Here is a 16444-nt window from a genome sequence, read left to right on the forward strand (position 1 = left end):
ATGTCTAAGTTCATCAACCATTAATATGCTATGTGTATGGTAATATGCTATAGAAAAGTTCAGTGTTATAAATTTAATTTAATATCTGAATATGTTGCTGTATAAGACTTTCTGTCTAAATAATACTTTTTTTTACTACAAAATGTGTGTTTTCTATTGAATATTTATTCTTTCTGTCTCTCAGATGGCAAGAACAATGTTCAGTTTGCAGCTCAGTTTGAATACATTCACAATTGTGTAGTTTCATTTTTTCTCAAAATTTCGAGGAGGGGAGAAAATGGACAAAAAAGGAATTTTTCCTGTGGCGTAGAAAAAATTCAAAATATCTGGAAATTTGACATCTATAGCGATTCTACCTTTCTTGAACAGAAATGGAATGATGCCAGAGTGAGACCATTTTAAAGTGGTGGCTCCAAGCCTCTAGATTTTGCTTCCAGAAGAGGTTGGGAAAGCAGTTCTCTTAAATGTTTATTCTTTTTCAGGTAGCTTATACTTGAATTGTTTTTTATGTATCTATGCTCTCTGTTCATTATCTGTGACTGATTTTCTGGGCCTTGATTTGTATTCTTTGGAAGATTGTAACATATGTGAAAACGGGAAAAATAACATTTGTGTTTTAATTTGCCTCTTTCAGAAAACTTCTGTTCTGAGAAATGTGTTGCCATGCCTCGCTTGCGTTTAACCATCCAGAGTTAAAACTGGAAAAGAATACACATTATGGGTAAGTGAACATGCTTACATTTTATCATGGGGAAAGGGGATGTAGAATAGAAAGAGAAAGCTATGGAAGAATGACAGAATAATAACAGACAAGTTTAGAGTATGCCATTGAACTAAAGCTGTCAATGCTTGGTATGCTACTGCAAGACAAGAATCTTAATAATGTCTAATAGAATAAATCTCTGTAGTGAATGTTTTGCTTGGATGCCGTATATCCATGGTAAATCCACTTGGATTTCCATCTGCATACCTCTTCATCCATTGTGTAGGTGGGCCTCTTGCTATGGATCACATTCCTCTTGTTCTAGCTAGATGCTTTCTGGATCCTTTAATAAGCAGGTCTTATGTTAGTGGAAGTCCTTAATGCCAACTGAATGTGCGATGTGCTGGGGAGGACTGCCTCTGCAACAAAAGGAGTGCAAACAGAAAGGAAGTGTAGGATCCAAGCCCATGTGATTATATCCTGTTAAGTCATAGGAAAGGTGCATATGAATTACACTTCTGATTACACCTTTCATAATCTCTTGGCTCCTATTGCTGTAGCATGGTTCAGACATAGCAGCAAACCATGTTTTGTCAAAGGATGGTTTGTTGTTGCATGGGCACAAATCTGGTTAATTGCATTGCAGTACATTGAAACTGATGATATAAATCTTCAGTCTAATCTTCAGTAACTTTCAAACACAACTGTCTTCATTTCAAGGGTTGTTTGTATCCGAGCAACTGGGATGCTTGATCATGGTTTAATACAGATTAAAAATCCCACGTCTCCATCCTAAACTGTTACTGCCAGTTAATGAGGTAGAAACAAACCTCAGTTAGTAAGTGTGCCTTCCATTTTGGTAGGAAAACCAGTGGGAGTCAGACTTTCATCTTCAATCTTGGCATTTTGTGCAAAGGGAGGAGGGAGGGAGCATTGTGTCAGTTTGGCTATTTACTAGATTAATGATCGCTATTTAAATTAAGAGTTTTAAGTGTAGTTTAGATTGTTAACAATAGTTTTCCAAGTAGAGCTCTAGAATTTTTGTTAGATGGTCGCTAGATGGCACTGTTGAACAAAATATTATGATTTTAGATACCTGCATTTTGACCTTACTGGTGGGCCTCACTGGCTAATGTCTAAAACAAAGCACTTGATTGGCAGGATTCTCCAGTTTAAGTGCAATTGAATTATTTTGAATGATTTGCTAGTTTTTCTTTGTGTCCCTAGTATTCCATTTACATTAGGAAATAGTAATTTGAATACCATATACAAGTATAGTAAAGTGCAGAGTGGATTGAAAAACCTGTTTGGCATTGGGTGCTGAAATCAGAAATATTTTACCGTATATTGAAGTGCATCTGAGGGCTATAAATTTTGTTCTTCCACTTTTTAAACAAGTGGGATTCTTAAAATGCTAATGAACGGGCTGAATGGCAGAGCCAGGCTGTAATCAGCTGTACTGTAATAAAATTATCTGTCTGCCTCCTTTTTGAGTAATTTCTCTGAAGTTATTTTGAATGCTGGTAACTGCGCTAAACATGGTAGAAGGGCATGGAAGTGAAACAACTTTCTATATTCAGTGTGTTTTGACACCTACATAGATGATGGGAATGTGAGTGGGGAGTGGTTGTACTCACCAAAAGAATTCATAGCCATTTCAGGAGGAGGCTACTTTTCTTTTGTAATTCTTTTGTTGTTTATTTTAAGGTGCGTGTGTTAATTATGATTTAGCATGGACTGGAAAGATGAGTCTAGGAGCCAGCAACAGATACGTAGACCCCCATGTAACAACGTGCATAGGAGTTTTGCAGCCCTAAACTCTCTATTGCTCCAAAATAGCCTTGTGATTTTATGTGGTGAATGGAGAATTCAATTTCCTATAGTTCTCTGTATCCAGAAGCACAGATGGTAGTTTTGGGAGCACAGTTATTTTTAAAAACTCTAGAGTCTTTGTGCTATTTAGTTCTTCACAAATGAAGGGAGAACATCAAGGGAGAATTTCAAACAATACAGTTAGTACAGATTAAACAGCAGCAACCACTTATGAGACCTGCATTTCTTCACGTTTTATGTAGTCAAGATCTAAAGTAACATAACATAGTAAAGCTGGTGTAATGCTCGCATTAGGCTGCCTTTGAAAAGTGTTTGGAAATGGTTCAGAATGCAGCTGTCAGAGTTTTGTTTGAGGCAGACTGCCTGGAGCATATAACTCCAATTTTATAAAAATGCACTGGCTCCTAGTTTTTTCAAGGCCCAGTTTAAAATGTTGATTTTCATCTCTAAAGCCTTAAGTAGTCTGGGGCCTGGATAATATAAGGAAACTTTCTTCTTTATGAACCTATTAAACATTTCTTTGGCAGTCCTGCTCTGGGTACCCTTGTAGTCTGAAGTTGTGGTCAGTTGTTATACAAGGGCCTTCTCTGCAGTGGCATTAAGACTGTGAAGCTCCATTAAGAACATAAGAAAAGCCATGCTGGATCAGACCAAGGTCCATCAAGTCCAGCAGTCTCTTCACACAGTGGCCAACCAGGTGCCTCTAGGAAGCCCACAAACAAGACGACTGCAGCAGCATTAGCTTGCCCGTGTTCCACAGCACCTAATATAATGGGCATGCTCCTCTGATCCTGGAAAGAATTCCTAAAGAAGTTCAGCTTCTTCTTTCCCCGTTGGTGCTATAGGTTTCAAGCCATGGCTTTTGCTACTCCTAGAAGGCAGGCATCATGTTGAAATGGTGTTTTTCCTGCTGTTGGGTCAGAAGACACACTCAGGGCCCCTCATATCAGGGAAGGATAAGAACCTGCCACCCATGCTGTGCTTATGCCTTTTCCTCTGTCTGCTGCTCTACTTGAAAGAATGATAGTAAATGACACAGAAAGGTAGGAAACAGTGTGAGTAGGCTTCTCCTTCTTGATTCTCGGGAAAAGGCAGGGGGAGGGGGCAGGGCCCTTTCCAGGCTGCTGCATCTTTGTTTTCTGGGACTTTCCATCTACGGTTTTGTAAGCTCCTTAAAGTTAATGAAAAAATTGAAAGGGTCAGTAAGGGTCTATATTTATGACAGATTCCAGACTTGGCACACTCAAGTTTTGTCTAAGTCCATGGCATCAGCAGTGATAATTAGAAATAATCTACTGTTATAACCTAGGGTAGTAGATGTGGCTTCTAAACTTAATTTCTCTCTTTGTGGGTGGTGGAAGAATTGTTTTGCAGTAGTTTGAATGAAATCTTAGTAGAGGTTAAGGGGAGGGAGGTTCTGCTCAGATAAAGAAGGCTCCCGTGACCTGGATAGTCCAGGCTAGCTTGATCTCATCAGATCTCAGAAGCTTAGCAGGGTCAGCCCTGGTTAGTATTTGGATGGAAGACCACCAAGGAAGTCCAGGGTCTCTTTGCAGAGGCAGGCAATGCCTTGAAAAGTCACCATAAGTCAGCTGTGACTTGATAGCCAAAATACCCACCCTCAGATGGATTGCAAAACCAGCGTGGTATAGTGGTTAAGAGCAGTGGTTTGGAGCAGTGGACTCTAATCTGGCGAACCAGGTTGGTTTCCCCACTCCACATGAAGCCAACTGGGTGACCTTGGGCTAGTCACAGCTCTCTTAGACTTGTCTCAGCCACACCTATTTCAGAGGGTGTCTGGTGTGGGGAGGGGAAAGGAAGATTATTGTAAGTCTGTTTAATTCTTCCTTAAGTGGTAGAGAAAGTCAGCATATAAAAACCAACTCTTCTCCTTCTCCTCCTCCTCAGTTGCCATTTTGGGGTACCTGCTGTGTAGAGAGCAAGGGTTACTTACGTGTCTTGCCTCTTTTTGCATACATGCTGAAAAGGGGAGTAGGACAGCTGGGTAAGGTCACTTGGTGATAAAGAGGATTACTCCACTGAGGTCACTCAGTAGTGGAGAAGCTCTGATCCTTGGCTCATTCCTCACTACAACTTCTGGTGCTTGGCTTGAGTTTCCTGTCCCTAGTTTTTTAGGTTCCCTGCTGGCAGGGTCATAAGTTGTTCCCCCATTCTTATCATGTAAATGTCATGCGGCTTCCTTTCACGTACTTGCAACTGAATTGGTACTGGGTCTGGACAAGGTGCACTGAAAAGATTTTGACTAGAGTGTCTGAGGAATCTCTTGTTTTATTTTTAGAGCATTCAGTCTGGGATCCTAAAATCCCATTAAAATCAGTGGCGCTAATAAACATGTTTAAGATTTGAGGGTTGGATTCACTATAATGTTAACTCCATTCTGACAAATAATTGTGGAACTCTAGTAGTTTCCATGTTATTAACAGTACCATCCTAAGTAGAGTTACACCCTTCGAAGTCCATTGATTTCAGTGGGTTAAGAAGGGTATAATTCTGCTTAGGATAGCACTATTAAAATACCACAGAGAAAACTGTAGCTGTTGAGCGCCTTTACCCAAGGAATATCGAGCTAATTACATGGTGTTTGAAAAAGCACCATATAAAAGGGCATTTTAAAGCATATGTATTTTAGTATTGATATTTTAAAGGAAATTTCTGTTTATTTTTTGTGAGGCATCTGGAGCTGAACTCTCCCTATGAAATAATCTGCTGACTACTGGGGAAAATTATTTTGCTGCTTTTATGACTGGTGGATGCATTAGGGCTCCAGTGATGCTTCCTTGTATCCTTATTGGCTTGCTTATCATTGAAAGCCAGAACTTAAACTGGACACAATACAAATTCACATAAGGGATTTTCTTTTACTTGCATGAAAGAATCATTTGAGCCTGAGCATACCAAAAAAATGCAATAATGAGGCAGACAGAGAGGCAAGAAAATATTAAGTGTGCCTGATATGAAAGCCATGTTGTTGTAGTTTCTCCACTTCACTGACTAATTTGCAAGATCAGTCTAAGATATAGACATTTATTGCAAAACAGTGGTGTTCAAGTAAAGCCCACTTCTGTCTAGAGTCAAATAGTGTTGTAATAAAATTTATGCTATGTTCAGCAGTGGTGATGAAAACATTAAATTTATTAGTGTCAACACATAGGTATTTAGCTGTGCACATGGTGAACAGACAGCATGAAAATGGAGAAAATTAGGTTCTAAGAAAGGTGTTGTAAAAGATTTAATTTTATAGCAAACTTACAAATACATATTGAGAATATTTAAAGGAGCAGGAGCAAAACATCATCAAAGGGAATAAGTCTTTGCTTTGCCGTTTTCTGTATAAAAATTACAGACTGCATATGAGGGATGTGGAAATTAGAATCACACAGGTTTGTGACAGTGAATATGGATGACAATTCTGATTCTTATGGTCTACTAGTAAGTATATGATAAATACACTGATATTGTCAAGTATTCCTTAAAAGGTCTTGTCTTGTTACTCAGTAATTTTATGACACAGATTATTATTTGGACAGACAGAAGATGATGTATTTATTTGTGGGAAGTTTAGATTGCTTCATCCTTCAGCGTCTTTCATGATAAGTTCCACAAAGAAGTTTCTTCCAATCCAACAATAACATTGTTGGAAGCAAGCAAAAAGGATTTGAGCATTAACTGGAGCTAGTCCAATGGAAAAGATACTTGCAGTGCATTGGAAAGGATAATTTGTCCTCTCTTGATACCTTTATTTATGGTCATTTGAAGTACTAGATGATGAATTGCCATTCATAAAGCATTGACATTTGTCAATGGCTAGACTCTAGATGGATTATGAACAAATTCTGTTGGCTTCCCAATTGCAACAGCTGTGGCAAATATGAGCGTAATCTTAGGTCTGTAGACTATTGTTTCAACACGCTCCTTAGTGATTGACATGTTTTTTGCATTGCCAGAAAGCAAGTGAGATGCTGTATTATTCGGAGCTGATTTTGTTGTTGTTGTTGTTTTTGAAGGCACGAGAGAATTTGCTTTGCTTTTTAATAGGTTAAAACAGGAGTCTAGTTTGGTTTGGCATTTGATGTAGCATCAGTTTTTCCAGTTGTTATCCATTATGCTTCCACTAATTCTTGGTATGGTTGTGTACTGGTGCTGATTTTTGATTCCAATCATGATTTCGATAGCTCGTACAAAGGCTTAGGAAATGTGCCAGATATATCCGAACGGCTGTCTCTCCTGAACAGTTGGGTTGATTAACAGGGACGTTTGACACCATTTTCAAGGCCATATGAGAAGATATTATTGGAAATGCGTGACCTCTGGGAGGCAGCCAGAGGGGCTCATGAATAGTTTTGCACAATTGGGATGCCGTGCAATAATAGTAATAGCATTGGTCATTCTCGCTCTGGGAGAGGAGGCCATCTTAGAGTGGGTGTTTCCTCTTCCTCTTGTTCCGGGAGGCAGGACCTAAAACTTTAACTGCCTATCCCTGGAGGGAACGCCCCCGCCCTTTCCAGTCTTGTTCCTGCCTCGCTCCGGGAGAGCAGTGTAATCACAGCTCTCTTCTTAGAGATATACAAGAGCTTAAATTTCCTTATTCTATTCCTTTCTGTTTTCTACTCTATCCAAAAAAAAAAAAAAAATCTTTTTACTCTATTCTTACTCTGTCTCTAATCTATCTTCTGAGGCAGGGCAGGGTAAAGTTTTTTCTCCTTCCCACCAAAACAAAATGGCGACCGATCGCCCCGATACCTATGTTTCTGAGGGGGATTTGGACCCGGGCCTACTCCAGGCTATGCCAGACGCTCGGGATCCGCCTGCAAACGATCACTCCGGTGATCAAAAAGGCAAATCAAAGAAAACCACCGGCAAGCGCAAGAAAGGCTCTTCTCGCCAGGGAAGCGCTAAACGCCTTCTGTCTGCTGCTCGCGCCTGCTTATCTACGGCGGATAAGTCCGCTAAAAGCAAGCCCTCAACCTCCGGAACCGGGAACGGCCGGGGAAATACAGCGACTTCGGCCGCTATCCCCTCTACCAGCGCGCAATCCATTGATCAGGCCGTAGGCGTCTCGCCTCCACTTATACCCGGTCGGAGCACATCGGACGCTGGTAATGTACTCCCCCCCTCCCTTCCCTCCCAATCGGCCGTGAGCGAAATTGCTCTCCTGAGAGCGGAGCTCGCCTCATTAATCAAGGACGCTTTCACAGAGGGTTTAAGAGCCGCACAGCTCCCCTCCCCTCCCCCTTCTATTGCCGGAGTGCAAGCGCCCGGTCGAGACCTCCATGGTCCCCAGGAAATTAATCAAGCGGGCGGCGGGCAGCGAAGTGGCCCTCATCGTTCTCAGGGGGGAGGCGGTTGGCCCACTAAAGCAGCCTTGAAGGCTACCTCTTCTTCCCAGCCTCGGGTATCAGAACAGGAGCCATCACCTCTATCTTCTGATAATGAAGTTTCAGATAGAGAGGAAGGCGAATTCTCCTCAGAAGGAGAAGACTCTTTGCCAAAACCAACTAAGCAAACTAGGATTTTTGAGGCTGATGACCTCCAGCCATTTTTAATAAAGGTGTTGGCTGCATTAGATCTCTCTGATGATTCTACCACATCTCAGGAGAAAAAGAAAGGCGCTAAGGAATTCTTTCATTCCTATACTACCTCTGATACTGTGGTACCTGTACCTGACTATTTTTTATCTCTACTAAAAGGGGAATGGGACAAGCCCATGGGGGGGAAACAGTTCCCTCAGACTACCAGAAAGCTTTATAACATAGCCAGTAATACTGCTGATCTGTTAAAAGTCCCTCTAGTGGAAAACCCCATTACTGCACTACATACCTCTGACACTGTCACTGAGGAAGGTTTAGTGTCTATTAAGGACCCTGCAGACAGAAAGACGGAGCTGGCCTGTAAAAAAGCCCACGAAGCCTCAGCTTTAGCCATTAGCTCCTCTATTACATCCGCCCTAGTGTCCAGAGCAGCTATTGTCTGGACTAGGAAGTTAGCTAAACTGATCCCAGAGGAGGATAGAAGTGCTATGGAGGGAGTATCTAGAATCCTTAAGGCAGTCTCCTTCCTGGCTGATTCTACACTAGATACCATGTGCTTCTCGGCTAGGGCTTTAGCCACTGCAACAGCTGCCAGACGGGCCCTTTGGCTGCGCCCATGGCAAACTGAACATAGATCAAAAGCAGTGTTAATGGGTTACCCATATGTAGGAAAGAAATTATTTGGGGACAAGTTGGAAGAAATATTAGTAGAATCAAAGGATAAAAAGAAATACTTGCCCAGAACCCTTCGCAAGGAATCCAAAGGGTTCTCTAGCCCTACTTCCTTTCGTCCCTACCACCCATACTCACGTTACAGACCTGAGCAGAAGAGAGGTCAATGGAATTACGGAAGGGGATCCTTTCGTAGAGGAGGGCGCTTCCCTAAAAATTCCTCAAGACCCCAGAATTTCCAAAATGACAGAGGTGACAAGTCCTTTCGTCAACCAAGACAGTGACGCCAGACAACAACCAGTAGGAGGCAGACTCAGCCTCTTTCACCACCAATGGTCTCCTGCCCACACAGACCATTGGGTCTTACAGACTGTCACCCACGGCTACCAAATTCAATTCTGCAAAAGACCACGAGATCGTCTAGTAGTGTCTCCTGTGTCTCGACAACCAGACAAGAAACTCAGAACCTTAACGGCTATCCAACATCTGTTGGAAATCAAGGCCATAGAATATGTAGTCCCCTCGGAGCAATCGTTGGGCATATATTCCGTGTTCTTTACTGTGCCGAAAAGAGACGGAGGATGGCGGGCCATCCTCGATCTGAAATACCTGAACAAGCATGTCACATACAGACGCTTCAGGATGGAGACTCTACATTCAATAGCAGAGGCTTTAAGACCAGGAGACTTCTTAACCTCCGTGGACTTGACCGAGGCCTACCTTCACGTATCTATTCACCCAGATCACCGGCGATACCTCAGGTTCCTACACAATGGTCATCATTTTCAATTCAGGGCACTCCCCTTCGGTCTCGGTTCAGCCCCACGAGTCTTCACCAAGGTCCTGGTGACCTTGGTAGCCCTAGCACGTCAGGAGGGCGTACGGCTCCACCCATATCTCGACGACATTCTAATTTGCTCATCGTCAAGAGAGCAAAGTATCCAACACACAAACATCGTGCTCCAGCTATTAGACAGCCACGGCTTTCTAGTCAACCACAAGAAAAGCCATCTCACTCCGACCCAACATCTTCGCCATCTAGGAGTGTACATAGACACCGTCGCCAACTCCCTGGTTCTCCCATCCGACAAGATTCGCAAGATTTGTTCTCTAGCAAGAACAATCATGAAATCAACCTCGGTCCGCCTCATGACCCTGGCGAAGCTGCAGGGGCTAATGATTTCATGCATTCCAGCGGTACAGTGGGCGCGACTACACTCAAGACCCCTTCAGTGGTTCCTCAAGCCTTTTCAAAAGGATATCCTGATAAAGAAAAACAAGTGTCTCCTTCTCTCTGCCACGGCAAAACGCAGCCTCAAGTGGTGGACCATACCAACAAATCTACAAAAAGGGGTTCTCTACATTCGGCAAACTCCTCTACAGTTGTTCACGGATGCCTCTCTGACGGGTTGGGGTGCCACTCTCCAGGGTCAGCCAGCACAGGGTTCGTGGTCACTTCCAGAAAGGCGACTGAACATCAACGCCTTAGAGATCCGTGCAATTTATTATGCCCTCCTGCACTTCCAACATCAACTGACCGGATCAGATCTTCTGGTGAGGACGGACAATGTCTCAGCCAAAGCTCACCTGAACAAACAGGGAGGATCCCGGTCCTCGACTCTGCACAAGGAGTCTTTAAGAATCCTGTCCTGGGCGGAGTCCAACCTCTACTCCATCACAGCAGAGCACATCCAGGGAGCCCTCAACGTCGACGCAGATTGGCTCAGCAGACAAGATCTCAGCGAGGCCGAGTGGACCTTGAACCGGGACGTGTTTCATCTCCTGACAACTCACTGCGGCACGCCCTTGGTGGATCTCTTCGCGTCCAGCAAGAATCACCAGCTACCAAGGTATTATACAAGATACATCCAAGCGGGAGCAGAGCAGACGGACGCTCTCACGGCACCCTGGCCTTCGGGGCTTCTATATGCCTTTCCTCCCTTCCCACTCCTTCCCAGAGTCCTCAGACGAATCAATCTCCTTCAAGCCACAGTCATCTTGATAGCTCCTTACTGGCCGCGGCGCCCTTGGTTTCCCACTCTCATAGAGATGTCCATAGCAAAACCGTGGACGCTTCCACCTCGACCAGATCTTCTCCACCAGGGTCCGATTTTTCACCCAGACCCAGGCTGGTACAGACTGACCGCCTGGGTATTGAGAGGGGTCGCCTCCTGAAGTTGGGTTATGACCCAGAGATAGCAGACACTATTCTTGCTGCCCGAAGACCTTCTACACAGCGGATATATAACTCCACGTGGAAAGCCTTTGTAAGGTGGTGCCAAAGAAAACAGCTTAATCCAATCAAGCCCACCATCTCCAACATCCTAGCCTTCTTACAGGATGGACGGCGGCAGAGTTTATCTCCAGCAACCCTACGTCGTCAGCTGTCGGCAATTGCTACCATTGTCCCAAGGTTATCAGGTTTCCCACTAACTCAACATCCACATATTAAGGCCTTCCTAAGGGGATTTACTTTAATCTCACCTCCAGTCAAACACAGATACCCTACCTGGAGTTTGCATACAGTTCTGACAGCCCTTACTCAACATCCGTTTGAGCCCTTAAGGAACACTTCATTGAATCTTTTGAGAATGAAGACTTTATTTTTAACAGCTATAACTTCAGCTAGGAGAGTTTCAGAGCTAGGAGCTCTATCGGTTAGGCCAGGTCTTTGTACCTTTCACAAGGACAAGGTAGTCCTTGTTCCCGACCCTTCCTTTATCCCGAAGGTCAACTCCCGTTTTCATAGAGATCAGGATATCGTACTTCCCTCATTCTGTCCAAACCCTAAAACCCCGAAAGAAAAAACCTGGCACACCTTAGATCTTAGAAGGGCCCTTCACACCTACATTGACCGTACAAAACATTTGAGAGTGTCAGACACTCTCTTTATCAATCTGACAGCCCCAAACAAGGGCAAGTCAATGTCCCGTGCATCCATCAGTCGCACAATTACTAACTGCATCACTCAGGCTTACAAAACAGCAAAAATTACTGTTCCCTCAGGTTTGACAGCCCACTCTGTTAGGAGTGCGGCCACATCAGCGGCTTTTAATCGCAGAGTGCCTATTGAGGAGATCTGCAAAGCCGCAACGTGGTCTTCAGTTTCCACCTTCGTGAGGCATTATAAACTTAATCTCTATGCCTCGGCTGACGCCTCCTTTGGAAGGTGTGTTCTTCAGAGCATCCTCCATGACGTCTGATCCCACCCGGGCAGGGACAGCTCTTTTAAGTCCCACTCTAAGATGGCCTCCTCTCCCAGAGCGAGAAAGAGCCTTGGATACTCACCGTGAAGGCTTCTTCTGCTCTGGGATACGGAGGCCATCTTGCCCTCCCAGACGTCTACGTAAATCAGGAGGACGCTACTAAAATTGACTAAAATAAAAATCGGTTAGCTCAATTTGAATTGATTTAGCTCAGTTCTCAGGTTAGGTTTACATACAGTTTTTATTAGCATGTTTATAGTTACAGTCACAAATTAGCATTACTTCCATATCTGTCTACTGTTCTTTACTTACTGTTTCTATGTTTAACGGTTAAGCTCCTTGCTCGGAAAGTTTTTAGACTGGAAAGGGCGGGGGCGTTCCCTCCAGGGATAGGCAGTTAAAGTTTTAGGTCCTGCCTCCCGGAACAAGAGGAAGAGGAAACACCCACTCTAAGATGGCCTCCGTATCCCAGAGCAGAAGAAGCCTTCACGGTGAGTATCCAAGGCTCTTTTCAGTTTGTAGAAGTATTTGTCTTTGTTTGCCTCTCAAGAATTTTATAGTGTGTGCTGTGTGTTTATTGGTAACATTTATAATCTGCCTCATAACCGAGGTTGTTGAGGTGGCTCAAAAAAGTCATTAATACAATAAAACCAGTTAAGCTGTAATCTCAATAAAAAGTCATCAACTGTTGTAACAATGAAATGGCAGCATATCAGTTAATAAGAAAATCAAAACTAACAGAACAGCGATTATAAGTAAGAGCAGTGAAACCAAAACCACTAATTCATTGTCAGAGTCTGGGAAAATTAAAAACAACAACACTTGTTGCCAAAAAAATTAAGACAGTAAGCTCCAGGCAAGTTGATTCAGGGAAGGAAGTCCACAGGCAGGGTGTCACTGCAGAGAAAGCTCTGTCTACTCATTTCTGAAAATGAGGCTACACAGAGCAGGTCTTCTGACAATGATCTTAGCAGATGGCAGAGGAAGTAGTCCCAAAGATACCGCAAGACCATTTTGTTTCCCAGGGCTTTTAATGGGCTAAAACTGCAGGTATCTCTTGGGAGGAGGGTTTTATTTGGAGGTTTTAGTTTGCTTATTTTGAATTGTAACAAGCGGAGACCTGGAAAACTCACAGGGAAAAAGGAATCCCATCCTTCTCCCCACTTGCCTGCCTGGCTGCTTGCCGGCCAGCCCTGCCTGCAGTGCCACTGCCTCCACCTGCCTGGATCGTATGACTGCTGCAGTGGCAGGGGGGACAGCAGTGGCTCCTGCTCCTCCTCCTGCTTGCAGTGTCTCTGCCTCCATCTCCCTGGATCATGTGGAGCCAGGGGATGGCAGCAGCTGTGGTAGTAGCTCATGCTGGGTGCAGTGCCTGCTGCTCCCCCTCCCTCTGCTCTCCTGCAATAGCAGCAGTGGGTATGGCAGCTCCTACTCTTCCTCGCCTGCCTGCCTGGCTGGCTTACTGGCTCACAGGGTGGCAGGCATTTGCTCCTCCCTTTTCCAAAAATGGTGGCTGATCTCACGATGCATACTTTCCCTAAAAATATTACCTTGTAATTTTGGGTGGTGTCCCCTAAGTCAGTAGAGAAATACCCCTTGTCTATACCTGGCCCCATATTCTGTGTTTTTTGATCAACCCATGGGCCAGGTATAGAATGCAACACGTTATTAATTATAATTTGTGAGCCTTGTTGGGTCTCCTTGGGTGGACTCTGATCTGGAGAACTGGGTTTGATTCCCTACTCCTCCACATGAGCAGCGGACTCTAATCTGGTGAACCGTGTTGGTTTCCCCACTCCTACACATGAAGCCAGCTGGGTGACCTTGGGCTAGTCACAGCTCTCTTAGAGCTCTCTCAGCCTCACCTACCTCACATGGTGTCTGTTGTGGGGAGGGGAAGGGAAGGTGATGGTAACGGCTTGATTCTTCCTTAAGTGGTAGAGAAAGTCGGCATGTAAAAAACATCTTCTTCTGCTTCACAAGAAAGGCAGGATACAAATATTTGAATAAATAAGATATACCTGTATCAGCCCATTGAGGGCTCTAGGGATAAGAATCAGCATATGGAATTGTGCTTGGAAACTGGCAGCTAGGGGAATTTTACTGGTGTTCCCAAGGAACTGTATTGGTTATTGGTTCTGAGCTGTGATGAACTAATTGAAATTTCTGAACAGTTTTAAAAGGCAGCCCTGTGTAGTAATATATTCTGGATGTGAACAGAGCATGGAGACTATGGCCAGTTCTTGCCAAGTGTGTAGAAGGAGCAGAGGAAAGGCAACACTTAGTAGCATTGTAATTATGTAGGACTGTATAGTTTAATAGGTCAGTCACTACCAAATTACTCAAAAGGAAGATGACCCTGAATGTAAGATGACCCCCTTTAAAAATGTTATACACTCTCTCAAAAAAACTGTTATTGGACATAATGGTAATTTGTATGCAAATATAAAACAAGGCCTTTTTTATGACATCCCTGGGGGGAAAAACCTAGTCTTGCATTTGAGTAAATACTGTATATCAGTAAATGGACCGACTCTTGTGTGGACAACAGAAGTTGTAAAACTGGGCCATGCACAGTCAAAGTAGGGATCCTTATCTACTCCAGAGTCCTCCATAATATGCAAAAAATACTTCAAGCCTTAACCAAAAGGGGGTCGAAAACCCAAAACAGTCTGATGAGGACTGAAGATGCTCTAGAAGGGGCAGATTGCTGAGCATCAGTTAAAAGAAAAAATGAAGAGGGTATGAGGCGGAAGCAGCTTGCTCAAGCTCCTGAAGCTGATAGGATTCCGAAGGGGTAGATTGTTGGGGATGTTTCCCCCCCACCATTCCTGTGATTCCGCAGCTTGTATATCTAGCTGCATTTCTGATTCATGTCTTAGACTGTTGAGAGGATTGCAGGCGGCTCCTTTGCAGTCTACCACCTTCTACAGGATCCAGACAAGATTAGCAGACCTTTCTAACCATTGTCTAGAAAACTTCTGAAGTTGAAAAGTGACTAATATATTAAATAAATAAATAGTATTGACTAAGAAATGCTGTTGATGATATTCTAGCAAATTGACATGGAACACTGCAAATACTTATTAGTCTTCTCAATAACTATTTTTCTGTCCCCTATTGGTGACTTTTCTTCAATCAGTTTCTCAAAAAATACATTTGCCTTGCAGCGATTCTCCATTCATCATGTTGCATTACCAGCGGTGGCTGAGCTGAAGTTTCCTGTATCCTAGGGAGAGTATGTATAAAAGGAATGGCCTCATGGCCAACGTGACAGTGACTTCCCCCACTCCAGAGGTACCTGTTCTGTTTGTTTTTATTCTGTTAGCTACTGTAGTAAACAGAATTTGCGGTTTATTTTGATAGCCCTAGAAGTCATTCTGCTGTCAGTTGGATTTGCCTGTTTAATGAAGAATTACAGACTACTTAAAATTATCAAATTCTTCTGCTTCGATTGTTAATGTGTGTGTGTGTTGTTAATAAGCGAGGAAGTTCAATTCAAGAGGGATTTTGCTTGACCCTGGAGATTAGGAATCTTGCACTGGGAATGGCAACTCTGGGTAACTTTCCAACTGTGCATAGAAATCTTTTAAAGTCTAGTCGTCAATGTGATATTTTCTTTTGACTGTTGAATGGTTTCAGGACATGGGTGAAGGAAGGAGGATCCAGCCTGTTTGCAATGTGGCTCTGGAGCTTCCTTCTGCTTGCATCTAGGTCTGTAGCATTAGACCCCCCCCCTCCATCTCTGTGCCTTTTGCCTCCCCTGTAAGCTTCATGCCCAGAATTGCCAGCTAAGTATGAGAAAAACAAGCATTATGGCACAAACTAACTGACACATCCTTGTTGGATCCCCTCAGAAGAAACAGAAAACAGCAGACGTATGAGGGAACTAATCAGTGAATGCTTGCTGGTCAATAGTATAGGCTGGTTGCTGGCTAACTGATAGAAACTGGTCTGCAGAAAGCTGTTGGTTGGTTCCTGCTGAAATCTTAACCATGGTCCTGTTCTGATTGGCCAACTCCTTAATATTGTGTTCAGTATAAAATATTTAGTGAATAGCACATCCCACAGACTTACAAGATTTACACCTGAGCTCTCATGACCTGCATAAAAGTAGATTTCAAAGTAGATTTCTGTGTTCTTTCATATCCGAAGAGTGGATGGAGCATTATCTATATTATGTAATAGTGACATATGACCTCCATCTGCGGATATCTAAATCTGCGGATCAGGGCCACATGGACACAGAACAGATTTTTCTGCAACCTTCGAGGCCCCCCAGGTTTGCAGAAAAATCTGAAATCTTAAAAAAATATATTGGTGGTTTAACCCCCTCCCCCGCCATAAAATAGGGTTGTCTGTGCAGTTGCAGACAATGCACACTATACTGTGATTCAGGAGAGCTGGTGCTGGCTGATGCATGGAGCAGTGGCAGATGCTAGGAGCCGCTCCAACCAGGATCCAAGGTGAGTGGTGGGGTC

At 43.6% G+C, this 16444-nt stretch overlaps 1 protein-coding gene across 1 annotated transcript in view; it reads left to right on the plus strand.

The window, feature by feature from the left end:
* The first annotated feature begins 635 nt into the window (after positions 1–635).
* The window catches only part of RALGPS1 (Ral GEF with PH domain and SH3 binding motif 1), a 224457-nt gene continuing 208648 nt past the window's right edge, over positions 636–16444 (plus strand). The window contains exons 1-2 of the mRNA XM_056860277.1: positions 636–721; positions 15134–15260. Of these exons, the coding sequence (XP_056716255.1) occupies positions 15204–15260 (57 nt within the window). The 5' untranslated portion in view covers positions 636–721; positions 15134–15203. The remainder of the gene's footprint in view (positions 722–15133; positions 15261–16444) is intronic.

Source organism: Euleptes europaea, chromosome 14, assembly GCF_029931775.1.
Source record: "Euleptes europaea isolate rEulEur1 chromosome 14, rEulEur1.hap1, whole genome shotgun sequence".
NCBI lineage: Eukaryota > Metazoa > Chordata > Lepidosauria > Squamata > Sphaerodactylidae > Euleptes > Euleptes europaea.